The sequence below is a fragment of the Camelus bactrianus genome, chromosome 12, assembly GCF_048773025.1.
Source record: "Camelus bactrianus isolate YW-2024 breed Bactrian camel chromosome 12, ASM4877302v1, whole genome shotgun sequence".
NCBI classification, from domain to species: domain Eukaryota; kingdom Metazoa; phylum Chordata; class Mammalia; order Artiodactyla; family Camelidae; genus Camelus; species Camelus bactrianus.
In genome coordinates this window covers 67477029-67502247 of record NC_133550.1, presented here as the reverse complement: position 1 = coordinate 67502247, position 25219 = coordinate 67477029, and the positions used below count along the sequence as shown (strand labels likewise).

The 25219-nt window shown below is 50.2% G+C and overlaps 2 protein-coding genes and 1 long non-coding RNA gene across 8 annotated transcripts; 2 read left to right on the top strand and 1 right to left on the bottom strand.

Moving 5' to 3' along the window:
• Positions 1-3783: 3783 nt before the first annotated feature.
• LOC141579474 (uncharacterized) lies at positions 3784-4901 on the bottom strand. Its single transcript, XR_012511005.1, has 2 exons — positions 4769-4901; positions 3784-3933 (listed from the first exon to the last, which is right to left on the bottom strand). It is a non-coding gene; the product is annotated as an uncharacterized LOC141579474 (long non-coding RNA).
• On the top strand, positions 4056-12088 carry PKDREJ (polycystin family receptor for egg jelly). Its single transcript, XM_074375766.1, has 2 exons — positions 4056-4451; positions 4530-12088. Exons 1-2 carry the CDS (start codon positions 4310-4312, stop codon positions 11195-11197), a joined length of 6810 nt encoding a protein of 2269 aa, XP_074231867.1. The 5' UTR covers positions 4056-4309; the 3' UTR covers positions 11198-12088.
• Positions 12089-18673: 6585 nt separating this feature from the next.
• CDPF1 (cysteine rich DPF motif domain containing 1) lies at positions 18674-25203 on the top strand. Of its 6 annotated transcripts, none has more exons than XM_074375745.1 (5): positions 18674-18812; positions 21291-21403; positions 22403-22514; positions 23716-23809; positions 24632-25203. In XM_074375745.1, the coding sequence occupies exons 2-5, from the start codon at positions 21291-21293 to the stop codon at positions 24979-24981; spliced, it is 669 nt and encodes a 222-aa protein (XP_074231846.1). In that variant the 5' UTR covers positions 18674-18812; the 3' UTR covers positions 24982-25203. The 6 variants fall into 6 exon arrangements, with proteins under 6 accessions (XP_074231846.1, XP_074231843.1, XP_074231842.1 ...); XM_074375742.1 differs by lacking the exon at positions 18674-18812 and adding an exon at positions 18819-19300; XM_074375741.1 differs by lacking the exon at positions 18674-18812 and adding an exon at positions 18819-19571.
• Positions 25204-25219: the final 16 nt, after the last annotated feature.

Below are 25219 nucleotides of genomic sequence, written 5' to 3'. Positions count from 1 at the left end.
GTAGGCACCCATTCACAGTGGTCACTTTTGGCCAACATCCCACGGGACCGGTTCCACCAGGTTATCCCCCCCCCCCCCCGGCTCCCTGGGTCCCATGCCCTCTCCTTCTCTAGGACTTGCGGCGGGAGTATGACGGGCCTCTCCTGCAGATCAGCTGCTTCTCCACTGAGCTCTGCCATCAGCCACAAACCTCTCTAGCCTGACTGCTCTCCCCTAGTGTAATCTAACCTCTCGCTCTTCCTCCCCCCAGGGTACAGGAGTCAGTAAGTAGTTCAGTGTGGGATCAGATCCTGTCCTTATTTAAATATTAATATTTTGTTCATCATTGTTTTGTATTGATTTTAATTTTCCAAAATATTGCATTAAAATATTATTTGTCTTATTTAAGAGCTGAAACTATAAAACGTTTAGAAGAAAACCTAGGAATAAATCTTCACGATGTTGGATTTGGCAGAGGTTCTTAGATATGACACCAAAAGGACAAAACCCAAAAGAAAGCATAGAAAAAGTGGATTTCATAAAAATTAAATTTTTTTCTGCATCAAAGGATGCTATCAAGAAAGTGAAAAGACAAACTACAGACAAGACAATGGGCAAAAATAGTTGCAAATCATACTGGATAAGAGTTCAGTATCCAGAATACATAAAGAATTCTTACAACTCAACAGCAAAATGACAAACACCCCAACTTAAAAAAGAGCAAAGGATGTGATTAGACATGTCCCCAAAGAAAATACACAAATAGCCAATAAATACCTAAAAAGATGCTCAACATTATTAGTCATCAGGGAAATGCAAATTAAAACCACAGTGAGCTATCACTTCACACCCAGTAGATTGGCTAGAATTTTGTTTTTTAAGGAAAATCAGTATTGGCGAAGACATGGAGAAACCGGAACCGTCATACATTGCTGGCAGGAATACAAAAGGTGTGGCTGCTGTGGAAAACAGGTGACTCCTCAAAAAGTTAAACATAGAACGTCCTGGCCATTTTGCACAACTAAAAGATGTGAAAACAGGTATGCAGAGAAAGCCTTGTACACAAATGTTCGCAGCAGCACTATTCAGAGTTCCAAAATGTGGAAACAACCCAATCGTCCATCAAGAGATGGATGGATAAACAGAATGTGGTCTAGATCCATGTAGTGAAATATTACTCAACTGTAAAGAGGAATGAAGGACTGGTACACACTACAATGTGAAGGAACCTCTGAAACATGCTCAGTGAAAGAAGCCAGGAATAAAATCTCACTTTTTTTTTAACTTCATTTTTAAAATTTTGTTTTTTATTGAAGTGTAGTTGATTTATAATGTTAGTTTCAGGCAGACAGCAAAGCAATTCAGTTATATATATATACATACATATATACACACATATTTTCAGATTCTTTTCCATTATAAAAGCTCACATATTGTATGATCCCATTTACATGAAATAGCCAGGATCAGCAAATCCACAGAAAAAGTAGATTCATAGTTGCCAGGGGCCGGCATGAGGCAGGAATGGGGAGTGACTGCTTAATGGGTATGAGTTTCCTTTCAGAGTGATGAAAATGTGATGGTATAAGACTGAGCTGATGGTTGCAAAACATTGTGAATGTATTCAGTACTACCAAATTGTGTCCTTTAGAATGGTCAATTTATGTGAATTAAAAATAGATCATTTGTCCTGATTACTGAGGATTTTGGCACCCTCCACTGAAGGAGGCAGGGAGCTGGGGAACCCAACCCAGGACCTGTTGCTTAGAGATTTCTTTAAAGGTTTAAAATGAACCTGTTTAAAACTTACTTACAGTTGGCCTTACATGATCCTCCTGCTTGAGTGATGGAGAAAGCCACCCTGAAGGAAAAGAAAGCCCTGTGACTGGATCTAATGATGATGACCACATTGTTTAAGGGTCCCACTTGCTTGACCTAGCTTGACCACATTGTGTTAGCTTAACTGCGTTGCTTGAGGTCCTTAGTTACCTAATTTTAGCCTGACTGCAGGGTTTGAGGGTCCCTAGAGCTTGCATCTGCAGAGTGTTTGTTCCACAGAGGAGAAGGCATTGGAAGCCAAACAGGAAAAGAGCAGCCAATGGAAAGGGGACAAGAAGCACCAAAGGAGACAGATAAAGGGCCCCAGTGAAGACCCCAAGGGCGGGAGCTCTTACGTCAAGCCACCGGGGCTTACAGAGCACCCACTCCAATGTCTTTGCACTTCAGTGTCTTTTCCTCTTTTCAGCAATAAAACAGCTTTCACCCTGCCCCTTTGTCTCCACTGTGAATTCTTTCATGGCCAGGAGACAAGAACCCACTCTTTGGGGTTCTCTGGGGGCTTCCCTGCCCACTAACACCACCCTTAAATTTTGTGCCCAAGGCAACAAGTCCCTCCCAGTCCCCCACCCTCACTCCAGTCCAGTGTAAACGCGTGTCACTTTGGAAAAGTGGTAGCATCTGGCTAGTAGAAGTGATCATAACTGGACCCCGAGCCTCTGACATTCCACTCCTGTGTGGCCAGGAGGCCCCAAAAGGCTGAAAACAACACACAGGGTGACAAGAAGCCTCTACAGGACCCTCACAGGGCCTGTGAATGAGCCTCGCCCTGTATCCTCTCCAGGGTAGAGGCTGAAGTGGTGACAGTGTCTTTGGAGACCAAAAAAATGTGATGTGGCATTCCACACTCCCCACCCCTCAGCAAGTAGCACCCTTGACCTGTGCCCCTGGAGGGCTGGGGCCCAAAAGCTGGTGTCAGCTGGGGGGATCAAGGGCTGTGGTAAGGAAGGATGCACTCCTGGCTGGTCTCTGGCCTGGGTGTGGCCATGGGTGTGCCCCCTGGGTGGTCACACAGGGCCTCACACTTAGAAGGGCTCTGTGCTTGGTTGAAAGCTCTGCTGTCGCCATCTTGAAATTTTTAACAGTTTTTGAACAAGAGCCCCACATTTTCATTTTCCACAGGGCCCTGAAAATCAGGTAGTCAGTCCGTTAACAGGGGCCATCATTCCCACTGCTTACTGCCTCCACTGTCACAAACCCTAACAAAGTCAGAATCAGCTCACTTACGTACAGATTGTTCCTGCAGCAACCAGGCCTAACTGGCCTCTGTCCTTTCATTCCTGCCCACCTACAATCTACTTCCCTCTCAGCAGAATGATGCTTCCAAACTGGAAATCAGATCAGGGCCCTTCCCCGCTCAAAGCCCTCCAAAGACTTCCCAATCCACTTGAGATAAAATTCAGATATGTGACCGTGACCTAGGAGACCCCACGTGCTCTGGTCATTGGCCATCTCTCCAACTACATCTTCTACCACTCTCTGGCCGCCCTGCTCACCCCAGCACCACTACTAACCCTCTCTCTCGTTCCTGCCTCATGCCTTTGCACTTACAGCTCCCTGTGCTAAGAATGTGTACATGCCTAACAGAGCCCCAAAACACAGGAAACAAAAATTGGCAGAATTAAAGAGTGAAACAGACAATTCCAGTCAGAGTAGGAGACAGTAACATCGTCTCTCAACAATTGATAGAACAACTAGATAAAAATTCAGAGAAGGCTTAGATCCAAGCAACACTACCATCCACCTTGACCTAACTGATAATCTACAGAACACTCCACCCAACAACTGAAGAATACACATTCTTTTCAAGTGCACATGGAACATACATTAAGACAGACCACTCCAGCGGCTTTCAAACAAGTCTCAATTTGTTTAAAGGGATAAAAGTCATACAGAATGTATTCTCTGACCATAACACAATTAAATTAGAAATTAATAGCCGTAAGATTTTCACAGAAACTCCAAATATCTGGAAATGAAACAACACGCTTTAATTCAGAGGTTGAACCAAAACAGGGGAAATTAAAAATATTTATAATTGAATGATAATAAAAGTACCATAAATGTGCGGAAGGCAGTTAAGGAGTGCTGGCGGGAAACTTGCCGCGGCAAATGCCTCTATTATAAAAGAAGATCTCAAATCGATGACACAGGATTTCACCCCGAGAAAGCAGGACGAGAAAAGCAAAGGAAGAAACCCAGTGAGCTCAGGGCCGCTCAGGGGCCCGCAGTCCCTCTTGCTCCCGCGCCCCCGCCTTTGTAACCAGTTTTCCGGGGGCAGGGTCCTGTGAGGGGCCTTCTTTGCGGGTCGGGAGACGGACCCCCCCCAGCTAGCACCCCCGAGGCCCCGAGGCGAAGCCTGCCCAGGCGGGGCCGGACCGCGCCCACTCGTAGGCGCCCGTGACCCCGCCGCCCCGCGCCCCCCGTGGCCCGCGCCCCCGCGGCCGTTGGCGAGACCCCGCGGCCTCCGCAGCGCCTCCCGCGTCCCGCTTCCATGCGGCCCGGGCCCGCACTCCTCCTCCTGGGCCTGGGCCTGGGCCTGGGCTCCGATCTCGGCCGCCGCCCTCCGCCGCCGGCTCCTCGCAAGGCCCGCGCCGCCGCCACCGGGGCGCCCGGCTCGCCGTCCGGCGGCCTCCCCGGCCCGGGCCCCGCCTCGGCCCGCCTCGGCCCGCCCGAAGCCCCGGCCCCCGGCCCGGCGGCCGAGGCGCTCTCCGTCGGGGGCGCCCCGGGCCCCGGGGTGCGCAGTGGCGGCTGCGGCCACGGCCGCGCCCGGCTCAGCCTGCGGCCCCGCGCGGCCCGAGAGGGGGGCGGCGTGGTCCTGCGCGGCGGCCGCGGCCTCTGCCTGAGCGGCGGGCCGCCCGCGGGCCCCGCGCCCCGCTGCCTGCGCGCGCTCGTCCTGCTGCGCGCCCGCCGCGCCCGCCGCGCCGCCGCGCCCGCCCGCGTGGACCTGCACCTGTCGGCGCCCCGTGGCCGCCTCTCGCTGCGGTGGCTCGCCCGCCTGCCGCGCTCGCTCGGGCGGCTGGAGTGGACCTTCCGCCTCGGGCTGCTCGGGCCCGCCGCCGCCGCCGCCCGCGTGGCGCCCCGCTCGGTTCTGCCCCGCGGCCCCCTCGCCTCCGCGGACTTCATAGGCCAAACCCAGTGCCCTACGGATGGGCCTACGCCTGTCGTTCTAGAGGCGGTCCACCCGAACCATTCCCGAGCCGTGGAGTCTTCGGTGTCCTGTCAGGTAGAGGACCAGCCTCTGCCGGTCTGTGTTATCCACGTGGTGAAGATCAACAAGGACAGTTCTGTGCTGCAGCTGACCAGGGAGATGGAAGCCACCATCAACGCCACCGTCCGCTACGACTGCTTGCTCTTCCAGGCCATTATTCAGAAGTGGCTTATCTTCCCCCTGCCTTCTGTATCCGCTGTGCCGGACTGGACCAAACCTTTGAAAACAAGTGAAGTCAAGTTACAGTACACTACAACAAGTGTGCACATCCCCAAGAAGTCTTTAATGTGGGGGGTGTATCTGTTTAATTTCTCAGTCTACCTCAAGTCTTGGGACCCAGAGGCACCCGTGGCAAAAGCCTCGGATGCCATCCATGTCGTCATTCTCAGGAGTCCCCTGGAGGCAGTTATCCTCGGGGATGCCAGTGTCACCATTAAGTTCAAAGATGGGCTGACTCTGGATGGAAGTCAGTCCTCTGATCCAGATGCAAACAGCCCCTTAGAGGGACTCCAGTTTTTTTGGTACTGTACCACAGAGCCAAAAAATTACCAAGGAGAGAAGATAATAGTGAGGAGTAAGGACGTCTGTCTCCCAGAGCAGGCTGATCTGAAGTGGACCTGGGCCTCTGGTCCCGTGCTGACACTTTTGCCAGAAACACTGAAAGGTGGACGTGTGTATTTTTTCAGAATGGTGATTGAGAAGAATGACAGAAGAGCGTTTTCAGATAGGAGGGTGCACGTGCTCCCAGGACCAAAGCCTGTGGCGGTCATCTCATGTGTCGAAAATTGTGATCTAGATTTGGTGATATCAGACAGATTCTCTTTGTCTCTAAACTGCACAAACTGTAAAACAAGCCGTGATGTCTATAAATGGTCGATCCTGTCACTTCTAGGTAGTGAGATCCAGTTTGATTGGATGGGGCAAACTACAACAGGGAGGAATGGCGCTTACTTGTCTGTAAAAGCTTTTGCTTTTGAACATTTTGTTGAAGACAAGTTTTGGGTTTCTCTATATCTAAACACTTGGAGTGGAGCGACCTTGGTCTTAAGGCACCCCTTCATTATTAACCATGTCCCTGAAATTGGAGAATGCAAAATTAATCCAGCTAAAGGAATTGCACTGATTACTAAATTTGTTGTCCAGTGTAGTAATTTCAAGGATAGGAATGTCCCTCTTACATATAAAATATTAATTTCTGATGTACATGGTTTTGGTGAAATTAGTTCTTTAAAAGAAAACACCTTGGGGACCATCCTGTATTTGGGGAAGGATTCTACATCGCCCCCTTCCTTTCTCCCTGTTGGTGTGCTGGCCAATCATTATGCCTTGAAGATATATGTTCAGGTATATAATTCTCTAGGACCTTTTTCTCAGGTGACTTTGTACGCCACTGTGCAGGCTCCTACTGACATGAACTCGTCAGAGGCTGTGCTGAGCCAGTTATTCAATTTCACTATGGGACCAGATTCATTGCTGTCTACTTTGCTTCAAAATCGGGATTTTTTACCTGCAGGTTATTTAATGTACGTAGTAGCTTCTGTGCTGAATAGCATGAAAACCGAATTACCTCTGCAAGCTGACAAAACCAGACTCCGCGAACACCTTTTCAATCAGTCCTTCGTTCTTCCAGTAAGCACTTTGGTGGAAATTAGCCAGCTAGTCGTGGCTGTTACTAAATTAACCCAGAAAGCCTCTGAATTCACCCTAGTCTCTCAGAAACTGGCCACGGAGAGGATCTGGCAGGCAAATCAAGCCCTGCAGGAGTATCGGCAAAAAGATAAACATGTCTCTTCTGAGCAAATAGAAATTGTGTGCACTGGGATATTAACAAGTTTGTCTAATATCCTGAAACTGACTGCTCGCCACATCGTTGTGGAAGAGCCATTCCACGTGGTGGAGTCTCTAGCAGACACAGTCTTGGCTGGTAAAGTACCGGAGGACGAAACCACTGCCCTGAGGACCTCCAACTTCAACATGTACGTCAAGAAAACGGAAAAGTGGAACGTCACCAAGTTCTTCAGCAACGAGAAGCACTGTCGAAACTGCTTTTACCCGACGCTGAATGAGGACAGCGTCCCCAGTTTGCCCACCAATGCTCCCATTTCTATGATGTTCTGTGAGTTCACAGATGACCCTTTCCCTTGGCTGAATTATCAGGACGACGTTTTGACGGAGGTGGTTGGGTTCAGGATGACGGGAACCGAGGCCAACGGCGAAGTGATTGAGATCACACCTGATGTCTTAGAGGTGTACCTGGTCAAAAAAAACCTGAGCTTCGCGGTTTTTAGTCTCACAGTGGGACCTAGCGGTGAGCCTGATAAAGCTGAGTCTCTGAGAAAGACGGTTGGGGGGTTTAGCTTTGAAGCGGACGGCAGAGCCACAAGCGAGGTGTTGGTTCACATCATCACGGACGTGACCGTGCTGTTCACGGTGCTAGTGTACGCTGGCAGTCAGATCACACCTGATGCTTTGGTCACCACCTTCCTCGTGCCCCGTAACATCCCCCCGATTGCCAACCAGAGCGACCTGTTTGACCCAGCCTGTGCGGTGAACCAGGCCCGCGTGGTCTGCCTTTCCCGGTCCCTTCTGCGGTTCATAGCTCAGCGGAGCGGCTCCTCGGGGTACACTGTCACTGTGGTTCTGCAGGCACCTCGCTTTGTCATGATGCCCAGTGACAAGTTAGTGAGAATTTCTATTTTCAGTGTTCAGTGCTTGGACATGCGTGGGCTCCAGAGTGACTGGAGAGAAGACACCTGCATTCTTGGAGAGAGGACCACCTGGAACAGAATCCACTGTGTCTGCAAGAACACCCCACGGCCCAAGCAGCCACTGGCAGAAATTAAACTCCCCAACCCATACCTGCATACCCGCTATTTGACGGCCAGGATGATTGTGGTCCCCAACCCCGTGGATCTGCGGTTGGAGGTCATCAAGACCGTTCCCCAAAACCCTGTGACCCTCTTCACTGTCCTCTTCATCATGCTCGTGTACATAATCCTGGCTTTCTGGGCCTTGCACAGAGATGAAATGGACCAGTTTCTCAGGGAGCACGTGATCGTTCTGCTTGATAATGACCCTTACGATAAAATCTGCTATCTGGTCACCATTTTCACAGGAAGCCGCTGTGGGTCTGGGACCCGGGCTGATGTCTTTATCCAACTTCGGGGAACAGAAGGCACCAGCGAGGTGCACTGTTTAAGCCATCCACAGTTTACAGTCCTCTGCCGTGGAAGCATCAACACTTTCCTCCTGACGACACAGAATGACCTGGGAGACATCCATTCCATCCGCGTGTGGCACAACAATGAAGGCAGAGCCCCTAGCTGGTATCTCAGTAGAATCAAAGTGGAGAGTCTGTTCAGCAGGAACATCTGGCTGTTCATGTGCCGGAAATGGCTTTCGATAGACACCACTTTGGACAGAACGTTTCACGCAACCCACCCAGACAAGCCTCTCAGAAGAAAGGACTTTTTCCTCATAGATGCAAGTTACAGCCTGGGGAGAAGTCACCTGTGGTTCTCCATTTTTTCCAGCGTCGTGGCTAAGCCATTCAGCAGGCTCCAGAGGCTGTCCTGCTGTTTAGCGATGTTGCTCTCCTCCCTGCTCTGCAATATTATGTTCTTCAATCTGAACAGACAAAAAGAACCCGAGCCCCAAAGCAGCAAGTACATCAGGTCCATGATAATAGGGCTGGAAAGTGTCCTAATTACGATCCCCGTGCAGGTAACCATCATATCTTTGTTTGTCTATTCCCAGAGGGAACCTCAGGTGCCTCTAAGTGAGGTGTCTCCCCAGAAGCCTCCTGTGTCATCAGCCTCAGGTGGGCACTGGGAAGAGCGTCTGGAAAAGTGGCATGCTCGCGAAGCCGCCAAGGCACGGTCCGGGAAGCCTAAAAAGCCTCCCCCTAAGAGAAAGCCTGGACGTCGTAAGGCTCCTGCCCGGGCCACCTCTAAAACACGGCAGCAGGTGAAGGTTAAGAGAGCAGAAAGCAAGGTCTCAGACACCTCCAGAAAAAATGAAAATGCCAACAACCCAAACACTGAAGATAACCAGAGTGCTCATCCTGAAAAGGCTCCTCCCCCACCGTATCCTCCAGCCCTCGAAGAGAAGCCCCGGGTGGCTCTGCCTTGGTGGTGCATTTACGTCGCGTGGTTCTTGGTGTTTGCCACTTGTAGTGTGTCCTCCTTCTTTATTGTATTTTACGGACTGACATACGGCTACGAGAAGTCAATAGAATGGCTCTTTGCATCGTTTTGTTCATTCACTCAGTCAGTTTTTCTGGTGCAACCACTGAAAATTATTCTCCTGTCAGGCATGAGGACAAATAAGGCCAAGTACTGTAAAAACCTTCCCTGGATCAGTAACCATCACTACACCCAGATCAGGCTGCAGAGCATCACGACGGACCCGGAGGAGATGCGCAGGCAGCATGAGCACGTCAGCCAAATCCGGGGCTCCCGGATGTACCAGCCCCTCACAGAGGACGAAATCAGGATCTTCCAAAGGAAGAAGAGGATCAAGAGAAGGGCGTTCCTCTTCCTGAGTTACATTCTAGCTCACTTCATCTTTCTGGCCCTTCTGCTGGGCCTTGTCGCCCTCCTGCGCCACACTGACTGCTTTTACTATAATCGGTTTATTCACGATCAGTTCTCCGTGGACCTGGCGACGGTGACCAAGCTGGAAGGCATCTTCCCATGGCTGAACAGCGTGCTGTTGCCTCTGCTCCACAACAACCTGGATCCAACGTTTCTGCCTGACAGCTCCTCTAAAATCCTCGGCCTGCCGCTGATGAGGCAGGTGAGGGCGGTGCCTGGAGAGAAAGCCTGCCTGCCTGCCAAACACTTCGCGCAGAGCAGCCTCCAAGGAGAGATTCGCTGTCACCCCGAATACGGCACCGACCCAGAAGACACAAAAAGCTACTCTGGCTCTTGGAATAGAGTTAGTAAGCGGGCCGTGGACAAGAATGCCAAAGGGTTTACTTACAAGCCTCCAGAAAAGAGATGGGCGTACTCTTCCTACGGGCTGCTGCAAACTTACGGGTCAGGAGGGTATGTGTTCTATTTTTTTCCCGAAGAGCAGCAGTTTAATTCCACACTGAGGCTCAAGGAACTCCAGAATAGCAAGTGGCTGGATGAGAAGACGTGGGCTGTGATTTTGGAGCTGACAACTTACAACCCAGACGCCAGCCTGTTCTGCTGCGTCTCTGTCATCTTCGAGGTCTCTCAGTTAGGAGTTGTGAACACAAGCCTGTCCGCGTACTCCTTCTCCCTTGCTGACTTCAACCCGAAGACTTCGGCGGAAATCTACTTGTACGCGGCCATCCTCATCTTTTTTGCTGCCTACATCGTTGACGAGGGGTACGTCATTATGCAGGAAGGGGCCTCCTACGTGACAAGTGTGTACAATTTGCTCAACTTTGCTTTAAAATGCATCTTCACCGTGTTGATTGTGCTCTTTTTCAGGAAACACTTCCTGGCCACCAGCATAATTCAATTTTACTTGGCAAACTCGAAGGATTTCATTCCCTTTCATGCAGTTTCTCAAGTGGATCACATCATGAGGGTGATGTTGGGTTTCCTGTTATTTCTGACAATTATGAAGACCCTCAGGTATTCCCGGGTCTTTTATGATGTGCGTCTGGCTCAGAGGGCCATCCAGGCTGCCCTTCCCGGCATCTGCCACATGGCGTTGGTGGTGTCCACCTATTTCTTCGTGTACATGGCGCTTGGCTACCTGGTATTCGGTCAGCATGAATGGAACTACAGTAACATGATTCGCGCAGCGCAGACGATATTCTCCTACTGCGTTTCAGCTTTTCAGAACACAGAGTTTTCCAGTAACAGGGTTCTTGGCGTCCTGTTCCTCTCATCTTTCATGCTGGTGATGATCTGCATATTGATCAACTTATTTCAGGCAGTGATTCTGTCTGCCTATGAGGAAATGAAGCAGCCGGTGTACGAGGAACCATCAGAAGAGGCAGAAGCAATGACCTACCTGTGTCGCAAGCTAAGAAGCATGTTCGGCTTTCTGTCCCTTCGATCCAAGGAGGAAGACGAACCCGAGTTCTTCATCAACATGGTGTACGGGCAGCCAGAGAAGAGCAGCCGCCGCTATCTGGGGCTGAAGACCAGAAACATCAACGGCAAGAAAATGGTCTATCTGGTCGTGTGATCTGTGACGGTCTCAAGGCCTGCAGACATGTTTCTCCCAGGGGCTCTCCTTAGGGGATTAAGGAATGTTCAGTGGCTCAGCCGTGCTCTCTGCCCATATCCTTCACAATGCACATTTGAAAGGACCCCTCTCTTGGCCTCCATTTTGGGGAACGTGAAAGGAGGGTGTCGGACTGCAGTGCAGCCTGTAGGGGGAGAGGGTGACAGCCTGTGAGTCCCGGATTGATTTTCCTCTAGCTGGGAAGTAGGTGTCTTTGGAACCCACTGCAGTTTAGAGGGTTAGAGACCCTGATTTGGGGGAGGGAGCTAAGTTCCCCCCTCTTCACCCCTCCTCCCCTGAAGCAGCAGGAGAATGCTTCTGCTGCTCTGTGCCCCTCTCCTGGGACTGGAAGAGCAGAGCACCCCCCCCACGGCCAGTCCCTCAGCCCTGCTGGTGGTTCCCTTTGCAGACCAGTGCTGCAGGGCCTCCCTCACCCTCCTTACCCCCACCGCCCATGCTCCAGCTGGGCCAGGGCTGGAGTGGCCTTGCGAGGAGTTGCAGGGTTTGCCCTCTTGCTTGGGAATGCAAGGGTGTGTGCCAGCGTCAGAAACCTGGAGCTTCACATGGACTCCTTAAGGCCACTGGAAGTTAAAGATGTAAAATTTAGTAACATTTTCTGGCCATGAGTTAAACAAGGTGTGTGGGGAGGTTCACACTGACAGACGGCAGACGTTCTATATGATGAATATAGCAATATATACATCCAGGATTTGGGCTTTCAGTGGATTGTTTAGGAATAATAAAGAAAACGTGGTTTATTGCTTAAGAAAAATGGGCTAGCATCTGTTATATTTTCACTCAGAAGCATGTTCATTTATGTAGATGCCACTTTAAGCTTGATCAGAATTAAATGTGAGATTTCTTCTATGAGACGTGCAGTGATTTCTGTAAGAAGGTCATTTGCACAGATGGTCCTGCCCTCAACGTGGAGGTACAGCACAGGTGGGCAGCAGCTGTGTCCCGGGCATGTGTGGCTTGCTTGGCATCCCTGTAATCCTGAGCTGCACTGGAATGGCCACTGCATGCCGCACCTTGGCAGGCACGCACACACATGCACGTGCAAATATACACACCCACACACGCACGTGTGCACGCGTTCCATTGTTTCCTCCCAAGGGGGGTTCTCAGAATTGGGCGCGGGGAGTGGTCTTCTCCACCAGGTGAGAAAATGGGGAGGTTCTGTGACTCCCCCAGGGCCACTCACAGGGTCAGAAGGTCCTATCTGGATTTTCTGACTCCTTTGGCGGGAAGTTGCCTGGTTCTGGCCCAGTGATTCTGACTGACGTGCACGTTCACAGTTAGCACCTCTCCTTACCGCCTGACTTCTGAACAGGTTGAGAAAAATAGTAAACATGGGGACCACATGACGACTTTTCACTGACAGAAGCCAGCTGGGGTTCTGCCCCAGTTGCAGGCGGTGTGGGGCCGGCCTCTCCTGAAAGGCTGCAAAGACCGGGGCAGGCAAGGCAGACTTGCCTACTCTGTGAGTGGGGGCGCCCAGATGTTCTCCCCAAATGTAGGAGTGGGCTAAGGTCTCTGCTCTCTCCCTGTGGGAGGCTCAGGGTTACTCTAGTTGGCCTCCCTTCCCTGAAGGAAAGCCCCCCAGGTCAGCTTAGCATCTCATGACTCAGAACTGTGAGTTCAGGGTCATAAACGGCCCAAGTGAGCAGTCCAGGGACGAGTGTGGAGGGCATCTGAATGAGGACTGGGACGGACGAGACGCTGAGCTTCTGGTTACCGTGAGAAGTCTACACTCTTCCCCTGCATATTGGGTAGGAAGAGTGCCAGGGCCTTCTAACGTGATGGAGCAATGAAGCATTTATAGAGTTTAGAAATACAGAGATGCCAATGATAACTTTATCAGTGACAAAACCGATAAAGGGAAACCTCACTAAAATGAAGTCGGGAGGCCAGAAGGGGTTGCCCTCATGCACATACCACTCAGGTCAGCACCCGTCCCAGCAGGAAGAGATGGACTTCGCATCTCAGGCAGGAGTAATACTACCGCCACGAGCAGGAGGAAGGAAGATTTTTCTCCTTGCCTGGCAGCAGCGCAGCCTGGGAGAGATGTCACAGGTCAGCCATTGAAAAGCCACTGTATTTTGTGCTTGCATTTTCCTCCAGTGGACTTTGTATTTATAACAGCTCCTCCCAACTTCCCCTTCTCCTCTATAAAAGTTTCCTCTCCTTTGCTTTGTCGGACGCAGACGTCCCAAATTGCAATTCTTTGCTGCTCCCAGATAAACCCATTTTGCTGGTAAGAATAACTGGCAGTTTTACTGTTTAAGGTTAACATCAGGAAGACAAAGTAACAAGTGAAACAGATCAAAATTCAGGTTTCTTTTGAAGGTCATTTTCATAGGACATGGCAACAATTTCTAAAGGAGTCTTTTAAGATTCCTTTGTTCTCATCGCATTTCCAGGAATAGGGAAGGTATATTCCAGAACAAGTTGGAAACAGTTATAAATACCCTCCCAAGTCTGCATTGCACAGGAAAGCATGGTAAGTGTTCTTGGATTTGTTCTCAAAGTAGCCCCTCGTTAACCGGGTCGTTGAACAAGTTTCATGTGCAGAGCAATCCGTCTCTCTGTAGCTACATGCCTTTCATCTACTTCAAACCCTTTAATTATGAAGACTTGCGTTTGTAAGGCTTGTTTCTGTATGTACATTAAATTGTTAGGTATTTACTTTAAAACTATACAACTTGAAAGACATTTTGCCCGTTGGCAACACTTTCTGGTTGCTAAATGCTTCCTCCCTCCAGCACCCAACAGAGGACCAGACTCTCCCCGCCAGTGTCTTGTGTGTGGGAGACTTCGTCCGGGCACTGGTGTCTCTGTTGCATTTATGTGGAGATCCATCTTGCTGAACGTTTAGGAAATGTGTACTTTTCTGGATGTATGGTACACTTCTAAGAGTTTACTTAAAAACTAAGGCCTGGTTCTGGGATTTCATTAGCACTAAAAGCAAAATGCCTGCCTTTTGACCTTAATTTTTACTGGCAGAAATGGAGAAAGGGATGAATAAGATTGCATTTAACAGGGAAATGAGGTGTGTCAGGAATTAATCTTCCACGGTACCCCTCTTTGGTTGCTATTAGCAATGCTTTGCTTCAGATTCTACTCTGCATTCAATTCCTTATTTTTTGATTTGCAAATTTCCTTTCTCAGTCTTCCCTTTAAATACACAATGTACAATACTTGTTTAGTACTGTGACTTTGAAAAAGCTTATAAAGGATTCTTTTAAGACCATATTTATACAACATTTTGTAAATTGTATAAATATGCCACAACGTATAGGTAATTATATTCCCCGGCAAACCCACCCCTAACATTGTGGGAGCCCGGGGCAGGGTGACAAATATCTAAATGTCTAAATACTTAAAGGTTATAAAACAGGCTTACAAACCATTAAATAAAATATGTTACATAAATATGGGCATATACACTTTCATAAGGACAAAATAAAAAATTACATGTAAAGCTATGGTTTTCATATAGATGAAAATGGGCAAAATGTCGATGATAACTGAATCACTGTGTAGCTCTGGCTGTCCTGTTGATGGGCCGCTGATCCTTGGATGAGTAAAAAGCATACCGAATCCATAAATTATCGTGTGTATATTTTAAAAAAATTTTTATTTTTATTGCTTTATTTCAGAAAAATTATGGTGTTGATAATAATAAGGATTTTCACATAAATATGTCTTATTGGCCATAGTGCCAAGTTAGACAAACTTTTCTGAATCATAACTGTTCGTAGACAGTTTTTTAATGATTTCAGTTGGGAGGAACTGCACTCTGCAGAGGGAGTAGCAAGCGGAATTGTCAACAAAATTCTTAACGCTTTAGATTTAGAATTGAACCATGAATCTTGATGTCGTGGGTAAACATTATAAGGAAGGGGCATATAAAATATCATTATTGCAAAAAATATTGTATTTTCATTTCATCATATAAATGTCATCATTATTTCACTGTTATCACCATTCCTTACAGCACATCCAGGGCCATCCAGTATTTCTCAGGTTTTTCTCCTTTCACGTTTTCCAGTGCTGAGATACCATAAGGAGAACTGAACACCGCAGTAGGTTGCTCACTTGTTCAGACCTCTCTCCCGCAGAGACCTTGCCTTGATCCACAGGGGCCAGACAACAGTCTCTGCAGAGATCAGTTTCAGGATTGTTTGTGCGTGAAAACCCTGCAGGCTCCAGCAGATGTTATTGTTTCCTAGTTCTCATTTCTCCACGTTGTATTTGAATGTCATTGCAGTGGTTTTTCTTTAAAATGCACTTTATTTTCTAGAGCAGTTTTAGGCTCACATCAAAATTGATGGGGGAGTACAGAGATTTCTCATATCCCTCTGCCCCCACACATGCATGGCCTTGCCCATTATTCACATGCCCTGACTGGTAGATTGGTTATAAATGACGAACCTACGTTCACCTGTCATAATCACTCCTCGTCCATAACTTACACTAGGTTCACTCAGTGTTACACAGTCTGTGGGTTTGGATAAATGTATAATGACATGTACCCACCATTGCAGTATCTGCGGAGTTTTCACTGCCCTAAAAACCCTCTGTGCCCCACCATTTACCTCGCCCTCCACCTAACCCCTGGCCGCCACTGATCTTTTACTGACTTCATCGTTCTGTCTTTTCCAGAATGTCACAGAGCTGAAATCATACACTATGTAGCCTTTTCCTATTGGATTCTTTCATTTAGTTATGTGCACTTAAATTTCCTCTATGTGTTATCATGGCTTGTTAGCTCATTTCTTTTTAGTGTTGAATGATATTCCATTGTTCAGGTGGACCACAATTTATCCATTGCCCTACTGAAGGACATCTTGGTTGCTTCCAAGTTTTGGCAATTATGAATATGAGTAAAGCTGTAATAAACACCGGTGTGCAGGTTTTTGTATGGATGTCAGTTTTCAAATCCTCTCGGTAAGTACCAAGGGGTGCAATTGCCAGGTCACATGGTAAAAGTATGTAAGAAAGTGCCAAACTGTCTTCCAAAGTGGCTGCACCAGTTTGCACTCCCACTAGCAATAAATGAGTTCCTGGTGTTTCACAGCCTCACCAGCATTTGGTGTTGTCAGTGTTCCAGATTTTAGCCATTCTGACAGGTGTACAGTGGTATCTCATTGTTGTAACTTCCATTTCCCTGATAACATAGGATGTGGAACATCTTTTCATATGCTTATTTGTCATCTGTGTAACTTCTATTTTTAAGTTTATTTTTTAATGTTTTAAAATATTTATTTATTTATGGGGGGAGGTAATTAAGTTTATATATTTATTTATTTTAATGGAGGTACTGGGGATTGAACCCAGGACCTCGTGCGTGCTAAGCCTGCCCTCTACCACTGAGCTCTACCCTCCCCACTGTGTATCTTCTTTAGTGAGGTGTCTGTTAAGGTCTTTGGTCCCTTTATAATTGGGTTGTTTGTGTTCTCACTGTTAAGCTTTAAGAGTTCTTTGTATATTTTGGATAACAGTCCTTTATCATATCTTTTGCAAATATTTTATCCTATTCTGTGGCTTTTCATTTTCTTTATTTAGTCCTTATTTCACAGGTAGTTTCTTTTGGGAAACCAATTTTGTCCTAAAGCTTTAGAGATATTTTTAATTCTTTTGGAGTTTTGGAAAGCTTTTTCTTATTTTAATAACTGTGGACAGCTCAAATCAAAATTAACTTTATTTTCTGCCGAAGACCACGATTTACTCTTTGACTATATTTCACTTACCTCTTCTAGTGCATCTAGTAACTTGTCTAAATTGTCTAATGGCTTTGACAACATTCATGGGATTACCAGTCATGTGTTTGAGAGTGGCTATAGGTCAGATTTGAAATGCTTCATCAAGATGGCCCATCTTTGGACAGATCCAAAAAAAACCCCAAAACCCCATTATATCATCTTTGAATTGATTCAAAGAATGTCATTGCTGTAAGCATAGTTGAGGTCATATGTTCTACTAGCAAAACCAAAGTGCTTGCTAACTCCTGAGGCTCAGGGCAGGAATGCCTCTTGCTCAAGTCCAGGAGTCGTTCTTGTTCCCAGCATTACTGAGATACTTCCTATAACCCTTCTTTTTCAATTCCGCAAAGAGAAAAGTTCCAGGGCTACTGGCTTTAGAATCATCCCCTAACCCCTAGGATGGTGCCCCGCATACATGTGAGTAGAGGGGCCGGGGGTAGGGTGGGACAGCCATTACAGGTCTAGGGAAGAGATTACCTGAGGCTCAGAGCAGGGGGAGCTTAGGAGGGTCCAGGGGAAACTTTAGAAGCTGGCATGGTTGGTGCTTCAAGATGAGGATCTGGAGGTTGAAGGATGGTGGGCCCAGATGACCATGGGCGTCGCCAGCCACTTTAAGGCTTTGCAGGAACATGGGGACAAGTCCTGGATGCAGTTTTTAAAGGTCACAGGAAGCAACAGTGAGGGAGGCAAGGAGCCAGAGAATAGAAACCAGGACCTGCTGTCTAGAGACTTCTTTAAAGGTTTAATACTAACCTGTTTAAAATTAACCTATACTTGGCCTTAGGAAATACCTTTGCTTGAATAATGGAAAAAGCCACCCTGAAGGAACAGAAAGCCCTGACTAGATCTAATCTATATGACCACATTGTTTAAGGGTCTTGCTTGATCTAGCTTGACCACACTGTGTTAGCTTAACTACATTGTTTTGAGGATCCCCAGTTACCTGATCTTGTTATTTGCAGAGTGTCTGTTCCACAGAGCAGAACAAACTGGAAAACAAGCAGGAAAAGAGCAGCCAATGGAAGGAGATAAGCCACAAAAAAGATGGATAAAAGGACCCAGCCGAGACCCCAAAATTGGAGGTTCTTGGTCAAGCCACCTGGGCTTATGGCTCCCCGACTCTTGTTTATTCTTTTTTTTTTTTGAGCAATAAAGCAGCCTTTCACTTTGTCCCTCTGCCTCTTCTGAGAATTCCTTCTCAGCCAGCAGACAAGAGCCCACACTTTTGGTGGACTCCATAATTTAAGGGGGCCGGGGGGTTGCCTCTCTATCCACTAGCAAAAGGGCTGTTTTGAACCAATTTTGTCTGCTGCCTTACGGGGACACCGTCGCCACTGCCTGCGCCCTGGCCCCAGGCCCCCGGGCTCCCGTCCTAAGGGGGAACACGGAGCACGAGAACCAAGACCACCGCATTGGGGTCGCAGGCGCGCGGTGGGCTAAACCACGTGGGGCTGAGGAAGGATGGGCTAGTTCTCTGCGCCGTGTACCGGGGGCATCAACTTTCAGAAGCCCGGTGGAAAGCCCCGAAAAGAGGCTGAGAGCCTCCGAGCCGCCAGCACAGCAAGTCCAGTCCGCGTAAACTAGCCGGGACTCGCGAAGGCCCTGCCGGCCGTCGCCAACCCGAAAGCTGGGGCCACCAAGATTCTCTGCGGCGGAAGGCGAGGCGGAAGCCCTACGCGACGCCCCGCCCGGCTCCGCGCCGCGCACGCGCCGAGAGCGGACGGAGGGGCGCGGAGAGAGGCCGGGGGCCGGGGCGGTGGACGGGGCGTGGCCGCGCACGCGCTTTGGGCCGGGCGACGGCGGCAGAGGTGAGTGGCGCGGCCTGGCGGCTTGGCGGGGACGTGCGCGGCCTGGCCCGGGTCCCTCCCGGAGCCTCCCGCTCGCCTGGCCCGGCCTGCGGGCTTCCGGGCAGCTGCCCGCGGCGTCGGGGCGGGAAGGAGGACGCGGAGGGGGGCGGCAGGGCCGAGTCGGGCTCATCCCGGCCCTCCCTGCCGCGGCGCGCTGCGCGAACGGGGAGGGAGGCCCAGCGGAGGCGCTGGGAGTAAAGAGCGCTGCAGAGACGCGAGCCTTCCGAGGGCAGGGCGGCCGATCTGACACACCGGGGGGAGGAACCGATGCACCTGAGGCCAGGCCGGTGGAAGTTACCCGGACTGAAACAGAGAGAGAGGAAAGAGTGAAAAAACAAAGCCAGAACGGGGGTCCAAGAATCGCGGACAGTACCCAAGTTTAACGGGTCTGCAGTTGGAATCTCCGCGGGAAAAGAGAGACCAAGAATGGGGCAGAAGAAATATTCCAAGTGAATTGTCCAAAATAGTAAAAAAAAAATGGCACACCACAGATCAAACTGCTTAAATCCGCACAACCAGGATAAATAGGTTAAGGAGAGGGGGAGGGAGAAGATACACATTCGAAGAGCTGAAAGCCAAACTGAGGAACAGAAAATGTGCGAGGCAGCCAGAGGGAAGCCCCGTAGGTGGAGATGTCGGGGAAGGCCCTCCGAGTGGAAGAAACATTGGGAGCAAAGGCCAGGCGGCGGGAAAGTGCAGGGAACCTGGAACGTCTGAAGGGTAGTAATGACCCACTTAACTGCAGCCTGCTTGGATGGAGGGGGGTAGATGGCGGAGCGATTGGGAGAAGATAATTCCCAGATTAAAGAGGCCTCCAGTGCCCAGGAAGGAAGTCTATTCTGTAGTCAGGTGGGAAGCCCCTTAGCTTTGAAGCACCGCTTTGTAAAATCCTGCTGAATTTTGTTGCCCTTTTCATGCGTCTGTTGACATGATGGTGTGGGCTTCCTTCCTTCATTCTCTGGCCATCGTGAATTGCATTCACTGGTTTTAAGCCAACATTGCACTCCTGGGTTAAATCCAGTCCATCGTGATGCTCTAGGCTTCTTTTGTCTCATTGAATGCAGTTTGCTAATATTTTGCTAAAGACTTTTGTTTGTGAGGAATATTGGTCTGTAGGTTCCCTCTGATTAGTGGTATCGGGGTAATTCTGGCAGTTTTGGTGTCCATGTAATGCTGGCCTCAAAACCTCTTGGAAAGTGTTCCTTTATGTTCTGAAACAGTTTCTATAGGTTGACATTAATTCTTCCTTAAATGCCTGACAGTTTGCTGGTAAAAATATCTGGGCATGAAATTTGGCTGGTGTTCTGTTTTATTTTAAAGGAAAATTTAAAATTATGAATTCAACTTTCTTAATAGACATAGGGCTATTCAGGTTGTCTATTTCTTTTCCAGTCACTTTTGAGTATTGATGTTTTTTTTTTGAGAAGTGTGTCCATTTCATTTGAATTGTCAAATTTATTTGGTAGAAAGTTCACAACATTCCCTTATTACCCTTTTAATGTCTGCAGTCTTAGTGATGTCCCCTATTTCATTCCTCACTGTGGTCGTTTATGTCTTCTTCCCGTTTTTCTTAATCAGGCTAATTTGAGATTATCAACTTTGCGGAAGTTTTGAAATAACCAGCTTTGGTTTTATTGATTTTTTCCCCCTATTCTTTGTCCATTTTCTGTTTCTTTGATTTCTGTTCTTTATTTTTTTCTTTCTGTTTATGTTAAGCTTTATTTGCCTTTTTCTAGCTTCTTATAGTAGAAACTTAGATGGTTTATTTTAAAACTTCTCCAATTTAAATATTTAAAGCAGTGAATTCCCTGTAAACACCACTTAAGCTACATTTTCTGTATGTTAATACTTTGTATTTTAGTTTTCATTTAGTTCAGAATATTTTCTAATTTCTCTTGTGATTTCTTCTTTTAATTATGGTTTATTTAGAAGTATATCATTTAATTTCCAAATGTTTGGGGATTTTCCAGGTATCTTTTTGTTACTGATTTTAATTTAATTATTTTGGGGTTGGAGAATGTACTTTAGGATTTCAGGCTTTTAAAGTTTGAGGCTCATTTTTTAAAAATTAAAAAAAGTTTGTTTTTGGGGGGAGATAATTAGGTTTATTTATTTTTTACCTATTTATTTTTTTAACGGAGGTACTGGGGATTGAACCCAAGACCATGTGCGTGCTAAGCACACACTCTCCCTCTGAGCTATACCTAGCCCCCACGTTTGAGGTTCATTTTATGGCCCAGCATATAGTCTGTCTTAGTGAATATCTCACGTGCACTTGAAAATAACATGTGACCTTGAGCAGGCCTCATACTCACTCTGAACTTGAGGTTCCTTGTCTGTAAGGTGTCCTTACCTATGGGTAAGAAGCATGCAGCGGGGCTTTGAGATGTGGGTCGTTGTTGGTTCTGAAGGTGACATCCTTGTCTCTGGATCTTGCAGATGGCATTGGAGGCAGAGTGCCGACCCCTGGGTATGTTTGAGTGCCAGCTGTGCTCCTTAACAGCTCCATACAGCTACGTGGGGCAGCAGCCCCCTGACACCCAGTCTGTCGTGTGAGTAATGGGGTCCCAGTGGCCCGGGGAGCCTGCCCAGTGCTGGCTGGCTTGAGTCTGACACAGGGCTTGGGAACTGTGCTTCGGTCCCACCCCACTAGGCTCTGGATGCTTCAGGTGTGACCTGGGAAGGCACAGGACAAGGTTTGAGGGCCATCCAGCTCTCCCAGAACCTCCCAGTCCCTACCTCCCTGCTCAGCCCAGTGTCCGACCCCTGCTCTGGCTGTGAGGTGGAAGCACTGTGGCTCAGGCTGAAGCAGCTCAGCAGCTGGGGACACAGGAAGCCGTGGAGGCCCCTCACCGGGGGCCCCAGGCCTAGTTGCCTTTCCTGCTGGTTCCCGTGAAGTTGCCTTCTCGGCAGGGAGCCATCTGCCTTGCGGCTCCTGTACTAATGGGAGTGAGTCCTGAGGACCAACTTCCCATGCGTCTCCCCAGAGGAGGCCTGGAGTAGAGCCAGTGGGTCCCGGGGCTTGATTCCTGACCTGCATCTCAGGGAACTGACCAGCACATCACTCACGTGGGACAAGTAGTTGGGCCAGGCTTCCTTCCTCCGGCTGGGGTTCCTCTGCGGGCGAGGGGCCTGTTGGTCTCCTTTCTGATGTGCGCTAAGGCCAGCACCGTACCCAGTGTAAGGTGCCCTGTTCTCCCTGTGTGGAAGCAGACAGTTTGCGAGTGGGCGTCATCGTGGGGGTGAGGGGAGGGCATGGAGAGCTTGGGTGGAGGCCCCTGGTGAGTCAGGCTGGGGGCAGGGGACTGAGTTGCAGCAGCCTTTCTTCTGGCCAAGGAGGAGTGGTTCTCTCCCTGCAGTTGTCACAGAGCCTGGGGCAGGTCTCATTTCAGTCCCTGCCTGGCCCTCTGGCTTGCCTCTCTGTTGCTACTTGGTGGTACAGCGGGGCCAGCCCGTTCCGTCGATGGGCTGGCACAGCATGCAGGCCCCGGGGAGGTCCACCAGCAGCCGTTTGGGCTGTTCTGACCCTGGCACCACTCCCTGCCCTGCAGCCTCCTGGAGGAGAGCTACGTCATGAGGGACCCCTTCACCGCGGACAAGGGCAGATTCCTGATCCTCGGCTCCAGATGCAGTTTGTGCGGCAGGCTGGTGTGCGTGGGCCCGGTGGGTAAGCCAGGAGCAGCTGGGACCGCCTTCCCGCCCTCCCTGTGGCCGGGACCTCACATGCGTGATCGTGGGAGAGGTGACAGGGAAGCCTTTCCCGGGAACAGAGGAGTGCCGGCCTTTCCTGGTCTTGGTAATCCCGGGAGCCGTCACCGTCACTTGGCAGGGGAGTCGGGGGTCTCTCAGGGGCCGGCTGGTCTGTCTCATTGTGGATAGGCCGCTGCGGCCAGCGGAGGGGTAGGGCCAGGCGAGCGGGGCAGCTGGAGGGTCTCAGCCGGGGTTGAGGAGTAAGAGATTGTTGGAGGCTCTGCACCAGCCCCTGAGGCCCCTAATAGTTCTTTCCCCTCCCACCAACTGTCCAGATGGCTGTGTGCACCTGCCCTGAATGGATTGTTCTTGGGGGACCTTCCAGAGGAATGAGTCATGCTTTCTTGAGCATTTGTTGTGTGCCAGGTCCTGTGTTTGGGACCTGTTCACCAGTGAGGCGTCCTTCAGTCCCATCCCACGCCTAGTTAGGCAGAGCAGTATTACACCCATTTTACAGGTGAAGAAACTGATACTTGGAGAGGCTGAGTTGGCCCTGTGTACTGGGAGAGCTGAGCCTCTTGTTTGAAAACCCAAGGATGGATGGAGGTGCAGGCATGTGGCCCCTGTGACCCGAGGGATCCCACAGTCTGAGAGGTCCCTGAGCTCTGCCTGGGGGTCAAGTGCAAACGGCTGTGTCCCAGAGCATGTTTAAACGGTCAGCCTCCATCCATCAGAGGTCAAGGTGGTGCAGTTTGGTGAGGTGGGAGGAAGCCTCAGCTCAGGCAAAGGCCTGGAGGAAGAACTATTTTGGGGCCATGTGAGGGGATGGGGCTACTGGCATGGCCAAGGCCCGACTCGGAAGAGAAGCAGCTGGGAAGTTAAGACTGGGAACAGGGGGGTGGTGTGGGGGGTGGGGGAGATCCTGGAACACCACCCCTGGGAATTTGGGCTGCACTTGGTGAGCAGAGGGGAAAGGGCCCCTCACAGTACCAGGAATCTCCACAGTCTGAGTAACTGGCCAGCTGTTAGCCAGTGAGTGCCCACGGGAGCCATCTCCTCCCCAAGCTGCAGGGCGGGCAGCCTTGTCCTGGTTGAGGTGCACCCACACCACTGGAGCAGAGGGGCCCCCAGACACTGGGTAGACTAGACTGTCTTGTGCACTTTTCTTCTACAGGAGACGCCATCACAGTGGTGCTGGCTGGCAGGGCACAGCAGCCACCTCCACACAGTGTCTGTGGTCCACGGAGGCAGCTGCCACTCCCACCATGGTATCTGCATCCCCATCGGTGGGAAGGGACAGGAGAGCACCCACCAATTTCCTTCAAAGGGCATAGTCTGGAGGGGGCACACAGCTGCCGATGACAGCCGCTGCGCAGACTTGGCCACGTGGCCATGCCCAGTTGCAGAGGGGCCAGTGGCACCCTGTGCGGGATGAAAATCAGTTTAGTGTCAGGAGTGCCAGGGTCGATTAGAGGCATGTTTGGGCAATTCTGGCCTCCTGTCCGGACCAGCCAGTCAACTGGCACAGGCCTTTTGGTCTGTGAGGCTGTCCCTCCTGTACCCTGCTGCCCCCAGCAGCGTGGTCACCAAGCTCCTGTTCCACTGCCGTGGTGACTGGGAGAGGGAGGGGTCTAGGATTTCCAACCATTTAAGTGTGGCCCGGGCTACAGCTTCTCACCCTCACCCCGAGATGGAGCCGGCAGTCCCGGAGTCCTTCCCGCCCTGGTTAAGCCAGGCCTGCGCTGCATCTCTCCTGCGTGCATTTGCCACCAGTCTCGCTGAATGAGTCCCACCTGTCAAGAACCCTTAGATACCCGCTGCCTGCAGGTTCTGACCCTGCCTCCCGCAGTCCTCCGTCATATTCTCTTGGGTGGAGACCCTACTCCAGGTGGTGGCCAGACCCCTGGGCCCAGCTCTCCTTCCTGCTGCTCTGGCCCTGGCTGCACTGTCCCCACCTCCCCTCAGCTGCCCGTGTGTCCTAGGGGCCTGGCCCAGTGCCCCTGCCCTGCCTGTGTGGAAGGTCTGGCCCCTGGGAGATGCCTCAGTGCTCTGCAAGGTACTCAGCCTCCCCCCTCCCCCTCTTCTTTCAGGAGTGCAGTTTATTCTACTCCAAGAGATTTTGCCTCCCCTGTGTCCAGGAGAACATGGATGCTTTCCCTCAGGAAATCCAGCAAGACTTGGAGAAAAGGAAAGTTCCATCAAAGAGGCCTGCCAGCCAGCTGGGGTCTCGGACATGAGTCTGGTTGGTGTCAGGTCCACAGCAGTGCCCTGCATGGGGCTCCCGGGCCATCTGGCCTGTGGCCCGCCTTGTTTCTGGACCCGCAAGAGCAGTGTCTGCAGCCCAGGGGAGCTGCGGTCCCCCTGCAGCAGCAGCAGAGCCAGAAGCCACGCAGAGAAGGCGCCCAAGAGGCAGCCTCAGACGCCCGTGCTCCAGAGCTAGGGGTGCTGAGGCCACGGGCGCCCTTCCCCCTGCACCGCTGCCCTCACAGCCCCCACCTGAGCCACCGGTGGTACTGGCTGTGGCCTTGCCTTCTGCCTGCTGGTTCTCAGGGGGTAGGACCCACTCTGTCTCTGTAATTTGTGCAGGGCCAGCTTACACAGCCTGGGGATGGGGGTTTAGAAGCATGTTTGATGAAAGCATGAATAAAGAGCCTTTACTGACTGATGTCTGCGCTGGG